Source organism: Cydia splendana, chromosome 19 (assembly GCF_910591565.1).
Source record: "Cydia splendana chromosome 19, ilCydSple1.2, whole genome shotgun sequence".
NCBI lineage: Eukaryota > Metazoa > Arthropoda > Insecta > Lepidoptera > Tortricidae > Cydia > Cydia splendana.
The window spans coordinates 7,997,765-8,025,308 of record NC_085978.1 but is presented as its reverse complement, the minus strand read 5'-3'; the positions used below and the strand labels follow the sequence as shown (position 1 = coordinate 8,025,308).

Genomic DNA, 27,544 nt, shown 5'->3' with positions numbered 1-27,544 from the left:
ACCTGTCGGGTTTAGGTTGCACAGACTCTGCCGCAATGACTATCGAGTTGAATAGTCAACGCCCGGTGGTATACAGGCCCTATAGACTATCCTATCATGAAAGGGAAAAAGTCCGAGGCATGGTAGACGAGATGCTTGAGGCCGGGATAATACGTGAGAGTGTGTCTAGCTATGCGAGTCCTATTATTCTGGTTAGGAAGAAGGATGGTAAAGTGCGTCTCTGCGTTGACTATAGGATGTTAAACTCCCTTACCGTGAAGGAGAGGTATCCCATGCCCATAATAGAAGACGAAATAGCTCGTCTATCCGGTCAGGCCTGGTTTGTGACCCTAGATTTGATGTCAGGTTACTACCAAGTGCCCATTTCTGAACAGTCGAAACATCTGACTGCATTTGTCACGCCGGACGGCCAGTACGAGTTTAACCGTATGCCGTTCGGCCTGGCAAATGCACCTGCTATATTCCAGAGGATGATGAACCAGGTCCTAGGCCCGATCCGGTTTGAAAAGGCTACAGTATATATAGATGACTTGTTGGTGTATGGCAAAAGTCCTCAGGAGTGTCTCAATCGGTTAGAGGAGGTCCTGCAACTTCTAGACAAAGCTAACCTGAAATTAAATCTTTCGAAATGCAGTTTCTTGCGAAATAAGATAGAGTATTTAGGCTATGAAATTGATGCAGAGGGTATGCGACCAGGGAAGGCCAAAATACAATCAGTAGTTGACTTTCCATGCCCAGAGAACGTTCATGGTGTTCGCCAGTTCATAGGACTGGTTAGTTATTTTAGAAAGTTTATTTACGGTTTTGCTCAAATCGCATATCCTCTGACTAGACTGCTAAAGAAAGATGTAGCCTGGCAGTGGGACAAAGAACAGGAGGATGCATTTCAAATGCTTACATCTAAATTAATTGAACGTCCCGTGCTAGCCATATATGATCCGAAAGCAGAGACTGAGCTCCATACAGACGCCAGTCGGCTGGGGGTAGGCGGCATCCTATTGCAGCGTTACCAACCGAATGATAGCTTTAGGCCAGTAGCTTATTACAGTCGGCAGACGACCCCTGAAGAGAAAAATTTTCACTCGTATGAGTTAGAGACGTTGGCGGTAATTTGTGCTTTAAAAAAGTTTCGAGTGTATCTGTTGGGCAAAGAGTTCAGGGTCGTTACCGACTGTAGTGCGCTGCGGTCTACTTTTGAAAAACGGGATCTCATACCCCGCATAGCCAGATGGTGGTTGGCTTTCCAGGAGTTTAACTGCTCCATAGAGTATCGAGCTGGAGTTAAAATGTCCCATGTGGACGCGCTGTCAAGAAATCCTATCATTGATAGTGAAACGGAAAACATTGATCCATACCCAGCGGTGATGGCCATAAGTGATGAAGACTGGTTGCTTACTCTGCAGCTAGGAGATAGTGAGTTACACAGGATTCGAGGTATTCTATGTAGCAGGCTTGATGAGAAGGGACTCGAATACATCAAAGATAACTATGTAATCAAAGATAATAGGCTCTTTAGGTGTATTGAGGGAGACAAAGATAATTTACGATGGGTTGTCCCGAAGGGCGCGAGGTGGCAGTTGTGTAGGCTAAATCACGATGAGATGGGACATATTGGTTACGAGAAAACTTTAGAAAGGATCAAGAAGACTTATTGGTTTTCAAAAATGTCCCGATTCGTCCGAAAATATGTAAATGCGTGTATTGAATGCGCTTACGCAAAACATAATCACAGCAATCGCGAAGGGCTCTTACACCCTATTGAAAAAGTGGCAAAGCCATTCCATACCCTACACATCGACCACCTCGGGCCTTTCGTTAAATCAAAGCAGGGGCACACCCATATTTTAGTTGTGGTCGATTCTTTCACTAAATTCGTTTTCATCAAATCCGTTCGCAACACAAAAACACAAAATGTGATTAAAGTTTTAGATACGATATTTGATACCTTTAGGGCACCGGATCGATTAATTAGTGACCGTGGTAGTAGCTTTACATCCCATGCCTTCCGCAAGTTCTGTCAGGATAGGGGTATCAAACACGTGTTAAATGCAGTAGCGAGTCCAAGGGCGAATGGACAAGTAGAACGCTACAACCGTACCATATTGGACTCGTTAACTGCATCTAACCTCTGTCATAATGAAAAAGATTGGGATACCAAATTGGGAAAGATTCAATGGGGTTTGAATAACTCTGTTCAGAAAACGACGGGTAGGGCACCGTCGGAGATAATGTTTGGCACGGCAATGTTAAGTGAAGCTACACCGATACTTAATGAGCTAGCTGATGTAGTGCGCCATGACCTTGATGTAGATACTATAAGGGATCAAGTAAAGACTAGAATTGACTCTGAACAGGCTAAGCAAAAACAACGTTACGATAAGGGTAGACGACCTGCTCCTACTTACGATATCGGAGATCTAGTTAAAATTACTAAGACTGTTTTTCAAAATAAAGGAAATAGCTCTAAGTTACTACCTTCTTTTGAGGGGCCTTACAAAGTAGTTAAATCTTTAGGAAATGACCGGTATAAAGTTGCTCCGATTCCCGGCTTTGAGGGAATGAAGAATAGACGCAAAACCACCGTAGCCACTGATAGAATGCGGCCGTGGATACATTTACCTGCATTAGAATTAAATGAAGACGATGATGTCGCTGATGATCTTAATTGTAATGAAGACGCGAATGAAATGTCAGATTAATATATTTTATACAATTATGTACTTAGAGGATTCTCTGTTGTTCCAGGTCAAGGGCGAGAACAGAATGGTTTGCACCTTAACGATGAAAATGCTAGAATTGATTGGTTCGCTAAATTGATATGGCCAGTGGGTAAACCTTGAGAATTGATTGGTTCAAGGAATGCTTATTGGTAAAACCTCGAGAAGTGATTGTTTCGAGGTTTCGTGTAAGTCCCTCGAGAAGTGATTGGTTCGAGGTTTAGTGTAAGTCCCTCGAGAAGTGATTGGTTCGAGGTTTAGTTTAAGTCCCTCGAGAATTGATTGGTTCGAGGTTTAGTGTAAGTCCCTCGAGAAGTGATTGGTTCGAGGTTTAGTTTAAGTCCCTCGAGAATTGATTGGTTCGAGGTTTATTTAAATCCCTTGAGAAGCGATTGGTTCGAGGATAAAGCTTAAGTTTCTCGAAAATAGATTGGTTCGAGGTTTAATAAATCATGTAAAAGTTAAATATGTCGAGTAGTTTGACGTAATTTTATACTAGCGTAAATATTAAACTCAAATTCAAATGTAGGAGGAGAAATTGTTATTGTTAATTTTGCGAATGAAACCCAAGAGTAGGTTTAGTATATCATATTGCAAATGTACTAATGTAGTACTTACCAAATTAATGTGATAATAAAATAAAATGGTTTTGTTATTAACTGAACTAACTGACCGAATGTAAGGTTCCACCAGGCGCGTGTATGGGGACCATACACGACGTCAGGATGGTCGAATGTAAGGTTCGAGTAATTTAAAACTAACTTTTATTACAATTTTTATAATTATTTAACATTTTTACAATTGGTAATACTGACAATATTTTTAATGAAGGTAGTTTGGGAGTTGAAAATAAAAAAATATAGAAGACGGGTAGAAGGCAGTCAGTTAGTTCGGGGCGTTCAAGAATGTAAAAGAGGTCGAGAAGAAAGAAAATAAATGTTAATTGTGGATTACCAGTACAACTGTGTTTTATTAAGGAAGATTCTAACAGAAGTAATGAGTAAAAGCAGGCTAAGCAAATAGAAACTTTTGCCTTTAGAGCTTTACCATTTCTATCAACAAAATATTATCTTTAGGTGGGTACTTAAATAAAAGTAAACAAATATTTTGTACATTTTCGGGTAGTTATAACATTTATTGATTAACCAACCAAATTCAAAACCACCTGAATCTGTCACTGAACGACCTGACTTTAACCTACATTATTTGATCATGTAATGTTTTCATTTACCCTCAACTGGCTCAAGAAGCCATTTGAGGGTAGATTTTGTTTACTCTTTTTTAAGTACCTAAAGATACAGACTTATAGGTATTACATTTAGGTACCTACTTATTGCAATTGGCAATTTTTACAAAGACATTCAAGTTACTGAAGTTACCAAACATACGAGTACAACTCACGCCATTAAATAATCTACAAAAACTAATTGCTAAGACTAAAAACCTTTAATCAAAGCCATTTTACAAACATCAGCACTAAGACTGCAGACTAAGTCGTTATTGACAGTGACAGCCTGACAGCCAATCACGACTTAGAAAATAGTGTAAATTTCAGTCAGCAATAAAATAACTCTTTATTATAGGCAGTATTTTTAAAGTTACTAGCAATCAAAACTTAATTTTAATGATTGGAATAATCAGCCGTAAGCTACTGCAATATTCTGCCGCCAGAGTGCAGCCCTAGCGCCTTTATTAAGAGCCCATCAACGTGCACACTAGCGCCACTGCTAAATAATCGTGATTATTTAAATTTAACGAAATATATTTAAAAAAAGGGGGCCGCTACGTACTGTATTCTGTATTTAAGTACCTTTTGAATACATCAAACTAGTTTTTATGTTGCTGGATTCGTCGATCTATGAACTCAAAACAAAAACGGCCGTTTTAACTTTGGACGCATACACTACTCCTATAGTTTACGTATAATGACCGTTTCAAGTGGAATCCCGCCATGGTATATGAAATGGGGTATACCTACACTTAGATCTAATTTAGCCTCAACTCTCACTTAACCTAAATCCACTTTGCTCCATCATTCCCCCATCTCAACTCTCAAGTCACAATACTCACTCCCTGAATTAATATAATCATTACGACATTACCGCTCATTAGTCGCAAATATATTGACTTGACTTGCTTAATGATCCTCATAGTGACATTCTATTAGACTACCGAGTACGAGCGAATTGGGGATTCAGATGAACATACCGTCGCCCACACTGTTAACTGTACATCGGTGGACCTATGCCTTTTGTAATAAGGTCCACCGATGTACAGATAGGAGTGTTGCTGTTTGTACCCCGGTCTGACAGGTGCAATTTGGTTTGTCGTTTAAAAAGTGGGAGGACAAGTGAAACTTAAGGAGCCCACTGATTAACAGTCCGCCGGACGGTATCGGCCTGTCAGTTGTTCGGACCTGTCAAAAATTTGTTCTAACTGACAGACCGATACCGTCCGGCGGACTGTTAATCAGTGGGCCCCTTTAGTATGAGTCGATGTCTATAAAATGATGACGTAGGTAAGACAATTTGTTGGATTATTTCAGTTACTAGACTCTAATTTTTTGAAGATGCCGTAGGTTCAGAGTCAGAGAGCGGAGTTTTTGAAAAATCGTAGCGCTTTTTTAGATCACAATACGATGGCTAATTAGGACTTGAAGGCCTTTCTCTACTAACTTCATCGAATCGATAGAGAAAAATCATGAATAAATACATTAGGTATTAAATGCATCTTAAAATTTTGTAACAAATTATGCAAAAAAGTTAAAAGTATGAAAATTGCTTATATCTATCGTGTTTGATCGAACTCGTGTAGGAAGTAGACATAATCTTCAAAATAAACTAAATAAAGTCATGCAAACTTGTATTTTCATCGCCTTTAAATATATTAATTTATTAATTAACACAATTTATTATATTGTTTATTGAGATTGATTCCAGTTTTTATAAAAAGGACTCTATTACAACTCAAAAAAATTACTCATGAGTCATGACTCAAAAAACTAGCATACTTGTCTGTAAAGTCAGTCAAATATTTTAAAGTAAATGAGACTTGAAGCAACCAACTCTACGTTTCATAGAAGTCGACCTCACCCGCGCTTGCGCGGCTAATCAGAATACTAAACTCATACAATCCACTACTAAAACGACCAAAAACACACCCGTTTCTCTGACTTTTACGTCGTTCTTGACTGCCAAGACACTATGAGGCTTTCACACTAACTGCTTGACTGTTATGTTAAGTCCTAGACAAAGATGTCTTATACGGAGACGTTTGTGTGAGAGTGAGTTAGAATATTTGAAAGCGGGAAGTTAGAAGACAGGCTTAGGTATTAATATAGCGGGAACTAATTGTGGAACTTTAAGCTTAGCGTTTGATGTTATGGACTACTAGTAGAAAGTAATATGTAATTATGATCCAGTTTGAGCTCGTAGTCAAATAATAACCTTATATAATAACCTTAAGCCAACAAAAGCCTTGTAAAAGAAATCTAAAACATTTTATTTTATATTATTACAGATCCAGACTAGATTAAAGCGCCAAATCTTCATCAACTATTCAAAAGATTTAAATGGAATCAATACCCTTTGACCTAACCTTTGGCCTTTGACTAACGATTGAGATGTTTGAAACAAATGGAATTAGATATACGAAATCCCTTACAAATTACTATTAAAGTATGGAAAACGAATGGCAATTGTTGAAAATATATTATGCTGATTTATTATAACTGCGTACCTAATACTAATGAACGAATATGTATGAAACGATAGATTAAATTTATCACAGTACATTGCCTTTTTCGAGGAGTGTGTCGAATTTAATGTCGTTATAAGCCTGATATCCAAGTAAAGTTCATAAAGATTGCTATTTTTAAGATTTTCATAATGTTATGCTTACCCAGGTACATGCTCTAGTATTTATAATTGTTGCTATGATTTTTTTATGTCACTGTAAATGTGGTATTGATTTGTTACAAGCCCTAGAGGTAGGCTTCAAGTACTGAAGTAGCAATAGCTTATTGCTTAATACATATTTGAATTTCGAATTTTTACAAACGTCATTCAATTAAAGGGAGAAGTAAAAGCAGGAGTTGGAAGAGGTAGACTTTGGCGGACTTTCTCTGATCAGATCGGGGAAATCCTGAAGAAAGGCCAGGTCAAGAACACCCTAAACCGGCGAGCGTGTATGAGGAATGTTATGAAAGTAAGGGAAGCGAAAGAGGTATGTCAGAATAGCGTAGCAAGTGGAAAGACGTAGTCTCTGCCTAACCCTCCAGGAAATAGGCGTAATTATACAATACAATACAAATACTCTTTATTGCACACCTCAATAAAAGAAGACAATACAAAAGAAAACAGAAATACAAGCAGAGGTAAACAACAGGCAACATTATATGTATGTATGTCATTCAAGAATTTCTAAATTGCTTATTTTCTCAATTCAGAATCTTCTTCTTCTTCCTCGCGTTATCCCGGCATTTATGCCACGGCTCATGGGAGCCTGGGGTCCTCTTGGCAACTAATCCCAAGAATTGACGTAGGCACTAGTTTTTACGAAAGCTGCCATTTGACCTTCCAACCCAGAGGGGAAACTAGGCCTTATTGGGATTAGTCCGGACATTTCTCAATTCAGAATACGAGATTAAAAGTATCGCTCTAGAGTCTCTAGACGAACGAGTCATTATACTGTCAAAATGTTTCTACTGTATTATAGGATACAAATGATTCCGTCGTTAGAGACAAACGATCATTTGGACAGACGGTATCAATCAGGTACTCTTAATTATTTCCCATCAATTGTGTAACTGTAGCTGGAAACGCAGATGGCGACATTAAATGTTTACAAACTAATTTTGTGTATAGCGAACTACCAGTTCCGTAGTGACTTGATTGAGCTGTCAAATACACGTTATAATTTAAATTCGGATATGGTTTTGAGTTTAATGTACTGTCCTCTGCATGTAGATGTAGATGTAGTGTAGGGACGCCCGGCCGGAAGCAGGCGGGCTGTCGATCATGTGTCTCGTTCATTCAGCCCAGTTCCCTGAAGTTGGAGCTGCAGGTTACTGTCCCGGCGGCATTCCTACACTATTCTCCACAAATCTTCTTGTTTTCCTGCAGAACAGAAGGACATCTTTAAGTTCGACGTCCTTTAGTTCGTTTTCTTTAAGTGTGTCTCTACCGAATGTATTATATCGCGGTGCCGCATACGTAATACATTCTGCTAGTAAGTGAAAGCTAGTCTCCTCCTAAAAGTGCATGGCGACTTATCAATGAATTCATTCATAATTTCTCCTTACAATTTCGCAGCTCACTGTACGTTATTTATAATTTACCACACTAAATCTGTAGGACAACGTTTTTTGGGAACTCTTTTGAAGTCTTTAATAAAAATAATTGCCGAATGACACTCACACGAAAACTTGATATGTACTCGGTTTCCTTATTTGTTTTTGTTTATTAATATAACTTTAATTCGTAATCTACCTTGCGCATTTTGATAAGATAAAAAACCGGGCAAGTGCGAGTCGGACTCGCGCACGAAGGGTTCCGTACCATAATGCAAAAAAAAAAACGAAAACAAAAAGCAAAAAAAAACGGTCACCCATCCAAGTACAGACCACTCCCGACGTTGCTTAACTTTGGTCAAAAATCACGTTTGTTGTATGGGAGCCCCATTTAAATCTTTATTTTATTCTGTTTTTAGTACCCGTTTTAGTAGTAGTAGTTTTACCCTTTGGGTACGGAACCCTAAAAATCGACTTCATCCAAAAGTATCCAGAGTATTTATCTAGTCTAGTCGAATACAGATCCTTATGTGATCTTACGAGTCTAACCAAAAGAGTCTCTTTTGTTTTCCATAAAGTTTTAAGTCATAATGTATTGTTTGCCCGCATTTTCTCAGAAACGCGTAACTTTTCAGGATTGCCATAAAACAAACCTAACCTAACCTATCCATAGGATAACCTTACGAAAATCCTGAAAAGTTCATGGTTTCAGAATTATGACAAATGATAATCTGACAATCATTACATTGTGATTTTCAATAATTATGTCGAACAAAGGGATCCGTAACCAAAAACTTACTCGAACCTTAATTCCAGGGAGAAGATGATGTCCAACCTCATCAAAGCCAACGTAGCCTCGGTGACCAAAGTTACTGGCCTCGTTCTGCCCGGCATGGTGAAACGCGGCAAGGGCGTCGTCATCAACATCGGATCTGCCTCCTCCATCATTCCCAGCCCGTTGCTAACAGTCTACGCTGCGTCAAAGGTGAGAATAGAATGTTGGTAACCAGAGTTACTGTCTCTTATGTCGGTAACAACTGTGACAGCTCCCCATTACAGGGGCCTTACCAGACCTTAGCCTTACCAGGAGCTATTTAAGTTATATAGCTCCGTCCTTTAGCGATTCAGTTTAGGTCCTAAAACCTCGCAATAAGGACATCATGGTAAGGCCCCAGTAAACCGCGGTTAGCTAGGGTGTCCTTCTCCTCTGTAATCCCCAGCCCATTGCTGCTGACCGTCTACTTTTTACTGTAGGTACTCGTTAGTTTCTTACCTGTTTTAAATTCTTGCTTCGTAATAGGCATTTTATTTGCCAAACCTATTTATTTATTGAAAGTGATGCGCATAACACACATTGACGTCATTGTTGACGACCTCTTAGCCTAGTCAGTAGTCCCGGGTTCGAATCCCGGTAAAGGCATTTATATTTTGTGTGTTATCACAAATATTTGTTTTATTCCTATGTCATGAAGGTTTTTTTATGTACATATATATTTTTTATATATATATAATAATTAATATAATTTGTAGGAAGTTTGTTAACATTGGTTAATACGTTTAATTTAAATCATCCTTAAAAAGTAGAACGTTTAGTTAATTAAAATATACAGAAATAAAGTAAAATATTATGTTTGTAAAGTTTCACTCACGAATGTAATGTACATTTAAATTAAGCTTTGCTCCTGCTTGTTGCGAATTTCTATAAACTTGCTAGCTGTTCAACAAAGATAGTTTCTTGAATGAAGTATTCAGAACTCTTCCTACAAATCCCTTACGTAACATTCTAGTGTCTGATGTCCTAAAAGAGGTTTTCCTATCTTATAAGCCACGAGCATCTACACCTCACCATAAACAAAAATATAGTAGTAGACGCAAACTAAACTGACGACCGGAGTCGTAACACTTCTCATTCACGCTCGCGTGCTCGAAGGTAGGGTGAGAGAGATAGAAATATGACCCCGGTCGTCAGTTTGGTTTGCGTCTACCATAATCGTAAAATTTCCTTCCAGGCTTACGTGGACAAATTCACCGAGGGCCTCGACATGGAGTACAGGAAAAAGGGCATTATCTCCCAATGCGTAATGCCCGGTTTCGTGTGCACCAACATGTCCGGCATCCGCAGGAGCACCTTCTTCGCGCCCACCGCTAAGACTTTCGTGAAGTCCGCCTTGAGTCTCGTGGGTACTGTCTCTAGGACGACCGGGTACCTGCCCCATGCTATCTTCACGAACGTCATCAACTTCATCAATGAGGTCAGCGGGAACTTCGGCGTGTGGCTGGTCACCAGGTCCATGGAGAACAGCCGCGCTCGGGCACTGAAAAAGTACAAAAAGCAATAATTTTTCTGTTTTTGGGAGCAAGTTAATGTTTCTCCTTCTTTATCCTGTGATGCAGCAAGACTATTTTTTTCTTTACACTTATAAACATATTTCTTCCTCCAGTCACTAGTCTGTCTGTATTTGTAACCACTAACTAAGTTTGCAGTGTCTAAGTTAAAAGGGTAATTTAAGTTATATCTTAAATGTCTTAACATTATTGAGATAATTCGCAGTGGTGAAAAGTCTCAACAAATCCGCACGCCGAAGTTAATTGGCTTACATTTTATTTCAAATTTGTATATTTCATGGACGGGGTGTCCAATAAGGATGAACTTAAAAAAATTAATGAAACGATTTACCTCTAATAGTAAAAACACTACATTATAAGCAATTTATCATTTTTTTTCTTGCTGCATCACACTTCCTTCTTCACATTTGCATGCCATTTATGCCTTACACCAAAGACATTGCAAACGCATTAGTCAACTTCGAACCTTTAAAAATGTGATTTAGTAATAGTATAGGTACAAATATGTTACCCGGAGCGCTGTAATATTTGCATTTAAGAATCTGCTTTTTATCTAGGCTCAATTTCGATGAAGAGGGTAATTCCGAAAATCTTGGATATTTTCATCATATTAGAGTCAATTTATTCTGATTATTCAGAATTCTGAAGTATTCTGAATTATCCAAATTATGTCGAGCCGTAACTTAACACTTTCACCGTTCATTTATAAATGTCGAAAGATCCGAGTGTGTTGCTGTTTTAAAGAGGCTTCAAACCCTTCTCTTTCTGTATTTACTTGCTACTGGTGTCATTTTCGTTTAGTCTGTGACATGAAATACGCGAAAGGATATAAAAATTCACCAAAACATTGGCATTTCAAAAGATGGTTTTCAAGAACTTGACAGCTTGTGAATAATTACAGAATCTGGCGCCTAGATTTAGTGTAATTTTTTTTTTTATATGGGTCCATTAATAATAGAAAAAGAAATACATGTCCATCCATCTGCCATCTGCTGAAAATACATTCTCTCTTCATTTTCAAAAGAACTCAATGTAAACCCTCACGACTTAATGTAATATGTGAAATTCTGGACAGTGAAAGTGTTAAGTGTTGGAAGTAATAATTAATTTAGTTGTTATAGAATAAAGATTTCTTAATTAAAAGGGATTGTAATACATGATATGATGTATCACAGTTTGGTGTACTAATAAAATGCTTGATTTTAACTCTTAGTTTTATTAATTGGGTGGAGGACCTAATGGGACAGGTATGCCAAATTGTAAATAGCCATCCTGTATAGTCTGTTCGGAAAGAAAAGAGTCGTGGAATGTATTGGGTACCATATGATACGAGTACGTTCCACGACTTTTCATTTTCCGCACAGACTCTAGCTAAAGCGTAATCAAATTAACATTCAAAAGATAAAATATGGCACACTACCACATTTAAACATTACCATTGAGTACTAGAGTTAGACCAAGAAAAGTCTGCAGCGATTTTGATAGCCCACGCAGTGCAAGTGTCATTTTAAACGAAATTTTTATCAAATTTTGACCTATAAATAACACTTGTCCTGCGTGGGCTATCAAAATCGCTGCAGACTTTTCTTGGTCTAACTTCTAGTAGTAGCGTACTTCGTTCCTTCCATTCTGTTACCGTCATAATGTAATCTATTATGATATGTGTTAACGGAATGGTTGCCGCCGCTGAAGACTTCAAAAACCTAACCAAGAATGCGAGTTCATATCTGCATAGCATGGTATAATAATATACTCAGCCTGGTACTCCATTCCGAGATTCGCGTATGACCTAACTGACACGCGCCTACGTCATCATGCTGTTTACAGGTTCTCAAACTTTGAAATGTGGGAGAATTTTAACCAACGGTGAAAATTATTTTAACGGCATTAATTTTAAGTTATTCATGTAGAAACATAGTAAAATAAAACAAATCTAATGTATTAAATTAAACTTTATTTATCTATACAAGACAAACGTTTGAAAAACTAATTCACAGTTACACATTAATTACCAAGCTTACGACGTGAAAAGTTTGGAAAACACTGCGACTGCTGACACTGAGCGAGAAGGAAATAACAATTAACACGCGTTCGACAAGGATGACGGTCAGGGCATGAAGTTATCTAGATCCGAATTGTCAAATGTCCACAGCGCTATCCTGTGTTGCCAGTAGTATAAACAGAATTACCCGAAAGTCTGAAATTTCTTTCGTGAATCGGAAGATATTGCTAACGAGTAATTAAAAATGACGTGTTATTGTAAAATTTAAGCTAAAATACATATAAATGAAAATTATAAAATTATAAAGAAATATTTTAACTTATTAACCATAGGTATAATGTACCCATGTAACATGTTATGTTGAAATAAAGTGGCAATGTTATTGTGACGTAATCGCGTGTCACTCTGGGAATGGAAGACCATGCTGCATAGTTGTAAATTTTGAATACCTACTTCCTGTAATATATGTACCTATATTTTTTAACCAGTGTGTAACCGCCATACGATAAATAAATAACGGAATTGAATTGAAAATGGGATACTTTCCTCCTATCAGGATCGACAGAGGTCGTGATCTCAATCCTGAAAAAAAGGTGTAGTGTACAACTCTAAATAAAATGGCCCTTATAATACAATAAGGCAACATACAATAGTTATTTACGATACAAGTGCGGAAAGTAGGTAATTCCCAACGAGTGGCACGCGGAACAAGTAGAACGCATAAATTAAAACACGGCCGAATGGAGTGTTTTAAATCGACACGAGTTACGAATGACCTATTCGCAAGTGTATCGTACAACGTTTTACAGTACTTATGGTCCTTTAAATTTTCTACATAGGCACGAAAAGTGCTTATTCTTAAATAGCACCATATGTACCTACTAATAGGTATAGTTATTTACGATACAAGTGCGGAAAAAGGAAATTCGAAACTAGTGGCGTTAAATTAAAAGACGACCGAAGGGAGTGTTTTAAATCGACACGAATTGCGAATTACCTATTCGCACGTGTATCGTACAACGTTTTACAGTACATATGGCCCTTTAAACTTTCGAAATACGCACGGAAAGTGCTCTTTCCCCCACTAGTTCGGGAAAGTAATAGCACCATATGTACTGTAAACGTTCATTCTGTTCATATCAATAGGGCCGGTTTTAGGGTAATGAGAAATAGGGCCGGATTTTTCCGGCCGACTCAGATTTCTATGTTATAAAAAAAAAAATCTGTTCATATCACTGCCATAACTAACTCATTACTCATTATTTTTTCAGGAAAGGGAAACTGGAAGCCTGATTATTAGCATTTTTATTGCAGACATATTTTTAAGATGTTATTTAAAGTTAAGAGATTGATTGTTTGAATGTTATTTTTTGTTTTGTTTGTTGTTAGTTGAATATTAGCCATAGACATGTACAAGTTTTTAAATGTTTACAAATCTAAATTTGAGAAAAGTAACGGTCTCACGGTGCATAACATTTTGTTGTAATATTTTCGCATTTAATAACACAATCAACCGTACAAATAGAATAAACATATGTATAAATATAGACATATTTTTTTTACAAAGTGCAACCAAACAAAAACTTTCACAGAGGCTTGAAAGAAATGCAAAATGGTCTAAAAAATAAGGATCAAAGTCAAATGACGTTCTAAAAGTGTCATCAAAAAATCATTTGTGTCGAAAGATGGCAGTAACTACATAATTTACTTTGACAATATTCCTCCATTTCAAATTCTCTTTGGTCTAATTCTATAAACTCTACAAGACATGGGCTTTATGACCATAAATTATTTGTTGACAATACAACCTCATTTTCGTTTTATATTATAGACATAAAAATGATAAAAACACGCTCACAAATTGACTCCTGTCATTATTGTCGTTAAAGTCAAACTTTAAAACCATCATCATAATGCAATAAATAAATATGCATTACCATTAAACAAATACAATAAATTTAACACCAAATTAAATCCTGGCCACAAACGTCACACCGAAACCATGAAAGAACCACGAAATCTAACGCAGCCTGACAAGAAATGATGAGAAATGTGTGCTTGTAGAGATGTTGAGTTGAATGTATATAATACCATAATAGTATAATGTACCAGATTCTGATGATTATTGGAAGTATTGCCATACTAATAACAGTGCTGTTCTTCGTTATTTGCCACATTACTAGGAGCAGGCAAAATGGATAAGTTGGACAAAGACGACCAGCAGTCAAAACAGCATGCATGGAAGTACGCAGTAACATAGTCTTAGTTCAACGTCCTATTGCAACTTTAGCATTGTTCTCTACTGGCTGTAAGTTGGATGTGCAGTAAAAATGTCCTGTTTTCTGTACAAAAACAAGTTATAATCAAGTAGCTGTTACATGGATTTTTGTAAGGTCGATTCAGCAAAGCTTGTGTGAAGTCATGGAACAAATACATAAAGTATGTGTGTAATGGCAAAAATTGTTGGTGGGTAGCTTAATAGTCTGGTGAACCATTTCCGTCACTAAAAAGATGCATAAATCAAAAGAAACAATTGTTAAAATTAACCAAAGTCCTCTGTTTTTTTTTGCCGGTTTTAGTGTGGGAAATGAAATTTCGATGGCCTTAAAAAAGTGCAAAACATTCAAGACAAAATGTATTCAAAATAATCTTGTCAAACCTTTTGAAATATTTGTAAATTATAAATAGGTACTCTGTTATGAAATAAAGTTTGTCCAAAACAAATTAAGTCTTTTATTTACTTACAGGGAATGGTATAAATTTCATGAGAACACTCCTTCAGCTGTCCGGTATCTCGAATAAATGAAAAAGACGTAGAAGGATTATTAATTACCTAGTTAGGTATAACAACAGTCATCAGTTGGTAAGTTGGTGCTTTTATTTATCTATTTAATCTACTAGGTTCAGATTATTGCAGATCATGCAACTTGAGAGAAAAAGGAAACTGTTTATATTCACAAGAGACGACACGTACTAGATCCATTCTAGATACGTTATAGTTTAGGTAGGTATAGTTAGTAGTTTTAAGAAAATATTGTATGCTCGAAATGGGCAACTGTTGATTCGATATCTCCTGTATATGTCATCTTATGTACACAGTTTACAATAAATAAATACTTTACTTTACTTTATCAACTAGTTCTCTTTTGCACCGCAATTCGGGCAACCAATGTCACTTTTACGTTAGATAGCGTAAGATATATATTAGATGTGAATTGGATATCTGTCATATCCTGAGGAAATTGTTCAAGAGTATGTCCAGAATCGCGCAAATGTCATATTTGACAGGTTAGATCTTAAACATATCGTTATCGTATCTTGGTGATGTCTAAAAGATATCTAATAGATGTCTATTTCAAAATCCGAATCGGGCTCAAAGTCTGTGCGGAAAGAGAAGAGTCGTGGAATGCATGGAGCGGAAAGAGAAGAGTCGTGGAATGTATGGGGCCCAATACATTCCACGACTCTTCTCTTTCCGCACAGACTACGAGTTTTTTTCAAAGTAGTCACGATATGCAGATTTCGGCACGCAACACGCTCAAAAAATCGTTCAATAGTTTATTTCTGGTTAAAAGCAAGTCCGGACGAATTCCTAACCAGATTGAACTTTTCAGCGGCAGCAAACAGGGAGATGGAATTGCATTTTAATATTAATTAGAGATTGCACTAACTGCATTTCAGAGTTCCGTGGCCGTCACAAAACTCTGATGTAAATGTTCCGCGAAGTAACTTTATTATACTGGCTTGTAGGAATTGCTTTATAGACTGACAGGGATTAAAATTATTATTACTAGCGACCCGCCCCGGCTTCGCACGGGTTACACAAAACCTTAAAATAATATACAAATAAACCTTCCTCACGAATCACTCCATTAAAAGGTAAAAACCGCATGACAATCCGTTCAGTAGTTTTTGAGTTTGTCGCGAACAAACAGACAGACGCGGCGGGGACTTTGTTTTATAAGGTGTAGTGATTTCTCTTCAAAGCCTATGGGAACTGATTAGAATTTAGTTGTATACCTAGCCCAGGTTACTTATTAAAGTAATTTGTTGCAACGAAACTCAAGTGGGTTACATAATAAAATAGGTAATTAAACTTAAGAAAAAATAAAATAATTATACTTATAAATAAATAAAAATCTAAGTCGTGATCGTCTGGTAGGGTACCCAGAAGACCTACCTCTACTCTATTTGACTCTATGGAATAATCCGCTTACAGGACTTAACCTTTCTTAGGTATCTACTCGTATGTGTGTGGCGGTCTAAATAATCGGTTGAAACTCGGTCATTCCGTTTAAATCATAATAAAGGATTTAAGAAAAAATGCAACAAAAAAATACTAAGAATTCGGCCAGGCTCCCTTATCATTATCAACCTTATCATAGACGAAAAGTACCGGCGAAGGCGCTGGAAAAGGCAGTGCGAAAAGGCCTTCAAAAAGGGCGACCGTCAATTTTGTGAAAATCATAGAAAACCGTTGCGTGAAAACATACAAACCGCACTGCGCGTGCGTGCGTGCGTGCGTGCGTGCGTGCGTGCGTGCGTGCGGGCGTGCTTGTGTGTGTGTGGAATTAAAAAGGGATTTCAGAATTTTTCCTAGTAATAAAGACATAAAATGTTAAGCACAACTCGCACTTGACCGGGTAATCCGCATTATTTCGCTGTACGTGCCCCCAACATGCACTTTGTTTGCAATTTGAATACCTTCGGGGCGATCTTTTTGCGGCGGCCTGTAGAGTGCATGGCTTGGTTAAAATTAATGCATTACCGCCGTCGAATAATGTGAAGTGTTTTTATGTTACAAAAAGTTTCATCAAGCACAAATGATTTTTTGCACCAACATTTAAAAAATAATTATATTTTCTTGTGTCAAGATTAAATTATATACTAATAACTAGCGACCCGCCCGGCTTCGCACGAGTTAACAAATTGTACACCTAAACCTTTCTCAAGAATTACTCTATTGATAGGTGAAAACCGCATGTAAAAATCCGTTCAGTAATTTTCGAGTTTATCGCGAACATACATAGAAACAAACAGACAGACGCGGCGGGGGACTTTGTTTTATAAGGTGTAGTGATAAGTACCTACTTATGTAGGTAACAAAATTAAAATTGACTTAGTTATCGGACCTATAGTCACAAGGGTTAGAGGCTACAACCTACTCTGAACAAGCGAGGCTGAATTAAAATAACAGCTCCATTCTAAATTCTTAAAAGATCTAAAGAATAGTTACTGTATTTCCGGGCTAAAAATGTAGCATTTTGAGTGTCGAATTTTCCTCCCTTGTGCGGTATGCCCCCAGCTATGCACAGAGCTTTGTCCAGAATGCAAAAAGCTCGACCAAAGCTTTTATCTGTGTTCGCTTTAGTTGAATGTTGGACATCAAAGAAGTTCTCATAGTGTAAATATAAAGCTCCATGCATTCTTGTATCCGTTTTGTGGAATTTGAGATGTGTTTTACCCGTTTTTTTTAAGTAAAAAGGAGGATGAATATAAAAATACTCAGTTCGGTGTGTGTGATTAGGTGTGTATTGTGTAATGTGTGATTCGGCTGTATAAAAAATATATAGCCACTTTCCCGAATGAAGGTTGAAGGAGGCGATGGCTGAGATACGCGTCATACTCGTGAACGGGTGCTGTTTGTGGAGACTGGTCTGTTTAAGCTAACACGAGCTATTATACTCTTAGTAACTTTAATTTTGAGTTTAATTACAGTGAGAGGCCACATTCTGCTCTCGTGTTTCTTTTCTCTTAATGAATGTGTTAATTATACAGGATTTTGACTCTTGGAGTCCCTATACATCTCTAAGGACAATTTGATAAACTATAATATATAATATAGTTAATAATATAATCTTATATATAGTTCTGACACCTAGAGACATTTACACCTCTAAATATTATAGATTTTACTTGTGTTTTTGTATCTGTATTATTTTTTAAATTATTATTATAGTTTTTGTTTATGTAATTCGACGTTAAGAGACCATACGAGGGTTGCACTGAAAATGTCGGGAATAGAGAAAACTGTCGCATCTAGACGGTCAATCTTTATTTTAATACATACTTAAACTCAAACTGACCACGCATATAAATTTTCTTTTGAAAGTAATCATTCTGTAATGCACACGGCTCATAATCCCAAAGTCCTTTTTGTATGGCGATTTTGGGGCCTTAGTGGTTTTGTATGAAATTCGTGGAGTAGCCAACGGAATTGAAGTTTTTTTACATATATATATATATATATATATATAAAAGATTTTTTTACTGTTGTCATATGAATATTTAGGAATGTCGAAATCTGCCCATATGCAACTTTTTTGGCAGTCTTTTTAATTAACAGCACAAATGCGATTTTAATTTTTGACGTCGCTTTGGAATGACATGCTTCTTTAAGATCACCCATGGGATAAAATGAAAGTGACTTTCATATTTAATTTTAACTGCAAACGAGCGTACGATGAACTCTAGTTCATAAAAAAATAACAGAAGCCCATTGTAACTTTTATTTGTTCGCTGAGGGCATATTGAAAACCGTTTAAAAATATGATCCGAAAAATCACTTGGCCAAAAATTCAAATAATGTTCGACATACAATTTTCAAATTGCCAGTAATTCTTAAATACAAATGACAACCAAATGGAATATACCTTAAAAGTTTTATAAAGAGTTACATTTTTATAAATTATATGCCTGTTTCTATTATGTTATTTCTAAGTGTCCCATTCCCGAATCTTTCAGTGCGACCCTCGTAATACATATCTATGTAATTGTAATACGTTAGTTTGAATTGGTAGTTGCAGTTACTTGTATTTTATAAAATTGTTGATGTAAATTCAATGTTGACGTGTAAAAGTGCCCTTGTGGCCTATTTGCTGAATAAATGTTGAAGTTTGAAGTTTATAAATATTTAGTCATAGGGTAGGTAGCTTATTACGTTTAATATGGCATAAGTTTTGCATAACGAGCTGTTTTTAACCACCTTCAAAATAAGGTTCACATTTCTACCGCATGGTTTTGTATCACTCCGCCAATTATGATTTGATTTGACGAATTTTTTTTTGGTATGTCATAGGTCCATATAAATTTCATGGAAATTGATTTACTTACTTAATTGATTACTAAGCTGGTTTTTAGTGTTCCGTACAAAACTTTGTTCACGGAACACTTATTTTATGTTAAAGTTACGCAAAGGCTTTAATGAACATACATTAAAACGTAAATACTTACTATCTAACACTACCCTATAGACCCGGACAACGATTCTTCCCTTTGTCCTCATAACGGGCGTAAAAGACACCATTTTCTCCTTAACTTAAGACTATTTCTCCCAGTGTTGATAACAAAAGGATAACTACTGATGTTATCAAGATATCAACAACCTTTACAAACTCGTATCACTCTTTAGCTTCAGCGAAATATCAACCTTGTTCCATAAAAGCAAAGTTCAGTTTACAACAACAGTAAGGTAAGATACGCTGATGTTCTGAAAGATCAGGGTTGCGACAAATTATAGAGGTCTTACGCGACTGTGAATCCGTTACTTGAATTTGATCGGCTCCCTGATTGTGCTGATTATTTTTTGCCGACCAAATCTCCCCACTTATGGTTTCCTACAACATTATGGCCAAGGCTAATAGGAGGCAGGCGTAGAAATCAAATGAGAATACCCTAAGCTCTTCAGAATAACACACATCTGTTCCACACACAGCTAAAAAGCTTAGTTACCATGACTTGAGAACCCCTTCGACTTTATTTTAATGACTGATATTTTAGGTCCGGCGCATATTTAGTCCAGCATATTTCGCTGGCTGTTCAAAGAGGCAATGCCAGCAGCGTGCTAGGCACATTTACCCGGGTTACCCGGGTACCTATCGACCCTAGGCTGTAAATAAATAAATACCTTTTAAGCAAAAAAAAGGAAAAATTTAAATTAATCTCGACTTACTATTACACAATCGAACATGGACAAAGCTCGAAATCACTAGAAAATTTCTGAAATTGGGTTTGCTTTGTCTGTTGGCCCTATGGTTGACTGGCAGAGAATGCCATTTGGCATTAAGTCCGCCATTTGCACATTGTTGTATATTTTTTGTGAAACAAAGTTTAAATAAAAAAATAATTAAAGTCCAGACCATCTAACGTTTGAGGACCTCCAGGAACCGCGGCCATCATGGATAATGTATTTCATCCCTAAGGCCCACTTGCACCATACCACTAACCCGGGGTTAAGCGGTTAAACCGTTAACCTAGTGTCGAATTGTATGGGTAACCATGGCAACTCCAGGTTTAATTGGCTAACCCCGGGTTAGTGGAATGGTGCAAGTGGGCCTTAGAAATCTTTTACTCTGAATCTACGCAGTCTATGAAAATGTGGTATATATTATGCCTTTCCAGGATAGATTCTCGTAATATGAAAGTGTGAATACGAAACTTAAACTGATGATTTTTGACAAATGACGACACGTTACATTCCTCCTGATCTGCAGAACTGTCTACTTATTCCACCTCTTCAAAGGTTAGGTAAGCTGAAAAAAAATCTCCTACAGGAAATAGGTACAAGTTCCCATTTCTTGTATTTATTAATTAAATAATTATTTAAGTTAATTATTAATTCTATTTAAAGTACATTACTTACAGATGTATAATTATAATTATTTTCCATCGTAATTTCACGGAAAGTACGAACGTGTTGCTATTTCAGTCAGTCTCGGTACAAAAAGTTCTGAGGTTGACTGAAGTAGCATGACAAATACGAACGTTTCCGCGAAAATACGATGGAAAATAATTATGCCCTTACATCTGTATAATGTGAAGACCGCCTAAGTCCTTCCGCCGCAAGTCCGCCCTCGGCCCTACTACACAACGCGCCGCTTGTTCATAAACGAGACCTTACAACTAACTGAACAATAGTGGTTGATTCTAATTGGCACACATTGTCGACAATACGTGGCGTGCCTTCCAATATGTTCGATTACGAGTATTTACATACCATACATATGCAAAACGGTCACGGGGTTAGTTCGTATACTAAGAAGTCCGATTTTCGGTGGCAATTTGGTAAATTTTGGTAAACACTTAAGTAAAATACAGTATTTCAGTTATCATCTTGAATCGCAGTTTGGTAAATGGGCTAATTTTTATTTGGTTAAAGGGGTTATTCCCACTAGTTACCACCAAGTTCTTACCAGTGGCAACTACTAGGAATTTTTTTCCCACCTTTTACCACTGGTAACTACTGGGAAAAAAAATCCCACTAGTTACCACCAACTCGGCTTGGTGGTAACTACTGGGAATTTTTATTCCCAGTAGTTACCACTGGTAAAAGGTGGGAATTTTATTTCCCAGTAGATACCACGAAAATATTGTTAGAATTCAATACTAATAAAAACAGTCTAAATAGTATAGTATAAATGTAGCGTGCTGTAATAAATAATTGTGTCAGTTAGTGATTCAGTAAACTGCTTTAAAAGTGATCAAAAATATTAAAAACAGTTTTACCGGTATAAGTGTAAAATTAAAATAGGAGTCTCATTCTAGTTAAGTAGAAATTAACTTATTATCCGGATTATATTTATCTTATTAACTGTAAATTGAATTACATGTTTATACGAGTACAAACGAACAAACAAATCAGTCAAAACCTGACAGAACTGATTTCGTTTTATTATTTACAGCTACTTCATTTCGTTCTATTCTATTATAACACGACGCATAGCTGGAATATGTAGGTATTCATAATTTATAGTCAGGCTAAATAAGTAGGTAGGGCAAACCTTGGCTATTCGGTGATACTTGGTTATCCGGTGATAGTCAGTTTTAATGTGTTTTATCCGCGTTACCTGGTAATTATATTACTTGAAACCATATTACACCACATTAGTCACATCCATGGTATCTCTTAAACATTGTTTTAAGCAATAAAATTACCGGGTAACTCGGCTAAAAGACAATAAAACTGACTATCACCGAATAACTATGTATCACCGAATGGCCAAGGTTTGCCCTACCTACCTACAGGGCAAGGTTGTTATTAAAACCGCTTAGGGCGCGCTTCGGATGGGCTGACTGCTCGGACTAACCAGCATAAGCTCGCATTCCAATTACGCTCGGGTAGTACATCGCTCGGTCATGTTACGCTGGTTGGCTCGTACACTTCTTTTTATGTATTTAACTTTTATTCTTTTGGAAAATATGTTTATTGGAAGAACGTGTAAACAAACAAAAGTGTAATTAAAATGACATAAAACAACCTCAAATCGAGTACGACGAAGGGGCAAGAGAGCGTCAGGCGGTTTTAATAACAACTATGCCCTGTAGATACTTATTTAGCCTGACTACAAATTATGAATACCTATATATTCCAGCTCTGCGTCGTGTTATAATAGAACGAAATGAAGTAGTTGTAAATAATAAAACGAAATCAGTTCTGTCGGTTTTTGACAGATTTGTTTGTTCGTTTGTATAAATATGTAATTCAATTTACAGTTAATAAGATAAATATAATCCGGATAATAAGTTAATTTCTACTTAACTAGAATGAGACTCTTCTATTTTAGTTTTTACACTTATACCGGTAAAACTGTTTTAATATTTTTGATCGCTTTTAAAGCAGTTTACTGAATCTCTACAGTTGACACATAATTATTTATTACAGCACGCTACATTTATACTATACTATATATACTGTTTTTATTAGTATTGAATTCTAACAATATTTTGGTGGTAACTACTGGGAAAAAAAAACCCACCTTTTACCAGTGCTTTTACGTACTCGGCTTGGTGGTAACTACTGGGAATATTTATTCCTAGTAGTTACCAGTGGTAAAAGGTGGGAAAAAAAATCCCAGTAGTTAGTAGTTACCACTGGTAAGAACTTGGTGGTAACTAGTGGGAATAACCCGGTTAAAGTGTTTTTCTTTTTCGTCTGATTTTGATAAAATTTGGTAAGTATTCCTAATTTTCCGTTGAGTCACGGAAATACCATACGTTTTCGTAACTAAGAGGAAGATTTTGCAATAAAATTGTGCTTATTACAGAAAATTTATATGCTCAACAAATTTTATTGAAAGGACGAAACATTCAGTCCCTTCTGTGAAGGTAACCTTGTGAGGAAACCTGCTGAAATGCCTGAAAGCTGCTTCGTCTGAAAATAAATTCAAAGGTGAACTGTGGGGACTATCCGAACCCTATTTTACCTGATAATTATGAAATATGTGCCTAATATACACATATTACATACATTAATTACAGGCTTTAAGCATTATAAGCCTACAATGTGCCCAAATATTCCCTAAAATACCTAGTATATTGTGTCAACCTACGTACAGTTAGCATCAAAAGTTGCGTATGAAACAACACGTCAAAAGCATTGCCATATATGTATCTCAGGAGTCTCAGGACGGGCCTTACGGGCACTAAAAATGGTACTAGTTCAGCAGTGTCACTCGCGAATTCGAGCCAATCGTGCAGTCTAACGCAACTAGTTGCGACCAATCGCGCGCGTGATGCGAACTCATCAACCAATCGCGTTGTAGCGGTGTCACACCGCTGTATTGGCCCCATTCATGCTCCATTCTTATTGCCCGTAAGGCCTGTCCTGAGATATACATCAATGGTCACAGGTATATCATCATCATCATCATCTCAGCCATAAGACGTCCACTGCTGAACATAGGCCTCCCCTTTGGACCTCCATACGTGCCGGTTGGAAGCGACCCGCATCCAGCGTCTTCCGGCGACCTTAACAAGATCGTCTGTCCATCTTGTGGGTGGACGTCCTACGCTGCGCTTGCTAGTCCGTGGTCTCCACTCGAGCACTTTTCGACCCCATCGGCCATCTTCTCTGCGTGCAATGTGGCCTGCCCATTGCCACTTCAGCTTGCTAATCCGGTGGGCTATGTCGGTGACTTTAGTTCGTCTACGGATCTCCTCATTTCTGATTCGATCACGTAGAGAAACTCCGAGCATAGCCCTCTCCATAGCTCGTTGAGCGACTTTGAGTTTTGAGATGAGGCCGATAGTGAAAGACCACGTTTCGGAGCCGTAAGTCATCACTGGTAACACACATTGATTAAAGACTTTCGTCTTGAGGCACTGAGGCATGTCGGACGAAAAGACATTACGTAGTTTCCCGAACGCTGCCCAACCGAGTTGGATTCGGCGGTTGACCTCTTTCTCGAAGTTACAGGTATATGCCACCCTCAAATACCTTTCCAAATAGTGATATAATCTGTACAGTTAGTGTTCAAAAGTATCTACCACAGTCTAATTGTTCTACATAGAGTGTGGTACTTAGATACCTACTTTTGACGAAGTCTGGTACGTTACTTTTGACGCTGACTGTACCTGCTTAAAGAAGAATTTTACCGGGCCATTTCATTTGAACGTCAGAGTAGACTGTAACTTTGGTAAAAGCACTCAAGTTACTAAACTAGTACAATTGCTCTCAACAATATTCCAGGCGCCTGCAGTAGCGAACTTGATCTTGGCTCCAGAGGGCCTACCGCGAACCACGTTCGACGTGTTGTGTCTCTGTCGCACTTGTAAATTCGTACGTAAGTGTGACAGGGAGTCAACACGTCGAACGTGGTTCGCGGTAGGCCCTCAGATGCAAAGTAAAGAGGATAGTGGTAGTGGACGACCACTTTTCCATACAACCGTAGTACCCTTTTTCCTTCCTGGTTATTGACATTATGGACAATATTTTTACACAATTGTATGTTAACTAAAGCTGTGCCCGGTGCCCCTTCGTTTTTTTAATTATAGACTTATGGATTATTTCAACAAATTTTTTACACATTTTTTTACAACTCTTAACTCTTACAATATTTAAAAAAAAGGAAAAATAAAACAAAGGCCTATATAGCTGTGGTTAATTTATGTAGGGTCAGTTGTTCTACATTGAAACAATCGGACACAGTGTAACTTTGCGATATCTCGGAAACTAGGTGTTACCAGCTAGTGCCGTCTGTCAAGCAAGGGCAGGCTCAGGGACCCCCAGCACCTCCCCAAAACACGAGCGCGCCTCGGAGAAGGAGCACGCTGCTACGAGCATTATTCTGAATTCGTGCAACAAAAGTAAATTTTTTCATTTAAGTTTCGCAATTTTTTACCAAGATATAGACTCGAGTTTGGCGTTTTTTAAGTTTTTGTTATGTTCTATGTGTATTAAAGTTTATTTGGAGCTAAATATTTTTAAATTTCTTTCACTCTTTGGTGCAGTTTTTATTAATTGATTAAAAAAACACCCCCTAGTCTCACAATGAAACATTTTTATGTAGTATACAATGAAACATGATGTTCACTGAACACCAGTACCAGCACACAATGAAACAAACTCATTATTTTTTTAAATAATTAAAACCTATGTGCTAAATTTGTGAAACTAAAATACCATGAAAATTGGTAATAATTTGTCTATCATATGACAAAATATAAGATACTTAACTTTAGGAATGGCTGAGATAGGATGGCGTATATGTTGAATGTTTCATTGATGGCAAGGTTAAGGACACATGTCTTACATTGAAACAGTCGTGTATAAACACTATGTTGCAAGAAAGTGTATGAAATCAAGCATGGAGATGTTCAAAACCCTCCCGCGTCTACCTAGTTGGCAATCATGCTCCGTGGACATAAAAGGCGCCTTTTTCGCAGCATGCCGTACCTGCCGACCAGATTTTCGATTCACAATGAAACTCAGGTGTGTGTACAATGAAACAAGTCTTTCGCTTTTAGATATTTCAGCAATCTTATAATGATTCCATATGTCGGAAACCTTTTAAATAACTAATTTCAGCCTACCACTATTTTCTCCTTTCCTTTCTCATTAATTGAGTGAAAGCATATATGTATTAATGTCACTTATTTATTACACCGTTTCAATGTTTATTAACGATGTTTCATGGTAGACTATAATTATTACATTTGTTTCACTGTAAAAATCAGAGTGTTTCATTGAAAACATGCACAAGTACACAATGAAACAAAACTCATTTTTCAAAAAAAGGCTTATAACACAGGAACTGTTACAGATAAGTAGAAACCGAGAATGCCATATGATAGCCAACGAAATTGTTTATCTTCATACGAAATGTCACACTCATAACTTTAAAAACACCAGAGATAGAAAGGCTTGAACTTTTAGTGTTTCATTGATCAACAAGTTACCCTACAGTTAAGTGTAAAAATATGGATAGACATAGACAACTAACTCAAAAATATGTACCATAGTTCTTAATTCGCTGACATATTCTACGCTTAGGGTGGAATCACAATTCACATCTATCAGCATCGAGCCGCATTTTATATACGAGAAATTGCTCGTTAGTATGAAGATGCGTACGCATGCTTTCAGTAGTGTCCGACCGAAACATGTTTTTTTGCCGAAACCGAAACCGAAACCGAATGTTCGGCTTTGAGTCTAGTTTCGGCCGAAACCGAAACTTTTGTAGACTTTATCAAACTGCACAACGGGACTTAATCGCGTATTTAAGTTTTAAGATTTACCTCCGACGTTTCGAGGACGGCGTTGTCCCCGTGGTCTCGGAGAACCGTCTTCTCCGAGACCACGGGGACAACGCCGTCCTCGAAACGTCGGAGGTAAATCTTAAAACTTAAATACGCGATTAAGTCCCGTTGTGCAGTTTGATAATGTTTAATAATCGTGAAAGTTTAAATCAGTGTTTTGTAGACTTGTTAAAATCGTTGAAGAATTTTCATAAAACCGCTTTTAAACACATTAAGGGGCTGTCAACACCCAATGTCCTTGAAATTTATGTTACTTAAGCAGTTTTTTTAAGAAAATTACTAGAGTTAGACCAAGATAACGATCTGCAACGATTATGATAACACACGCAGTGCAAGTGTTATTTTAAACGTCAAAACTTTTATGAAATTATGACGTATAAATAACATTTGCACTAGTTGCACTGCGTATGCTATCAAAATCATTGCAGAATTTTCTCGGTCTAACTCTATTCATTCACCAGTCAAGTTAACATGTAGATACAGAGTCAACCAAAAACGCGAGCGCAGCGAGCGCGAATTTTTTGTTGACAATATCGCAAGGCCGGGTACCGATCTTCACCTGAGCCTAAACGTCCGAAGTGCCCCAGTGAGGCGAACTTTCATGCGAAGTCAAAGCCGTGCTTCAGGCTTCAGGATAAGTAATTGAACCTGACA

General features: G+C 37.3%; 2 protein-coding genes across 2 annotated transcripts in view; both read left to right on the top strand.

The window, feature by feature from the left end:
- The window catches only part of LOC134799969 (very-long-chain 3-oxoacyl-CoA reductase-B), a 44,805-nt gene extending 33,246 nt beyond the window's left edge, over positions 1-11,559 (top strand). Inside the window, exons 5-6 of the mRNA XM_063772399.1 lie at positions 8,824-8,992; positions 10,017-11,559. Coding sequence (XP_063628469.1) covers positions 8,824-8,992; positions 10,017-10,346 — 499 coding nt within the window. The 3' untranslated portion in view covers positions 10,347-11,559. The remainder of the gene's footprint in view (positions 1-8,823; positions 8,993-10,016) is intronic.
- Positions 1-27,544, top strand: part of LOC134800243 (uncharacterized) — a 299,703-nt gene that overhangs the window by 192,439 nt on the left and 79,720 nt on the right. The window lies entirely within an intron of this gene.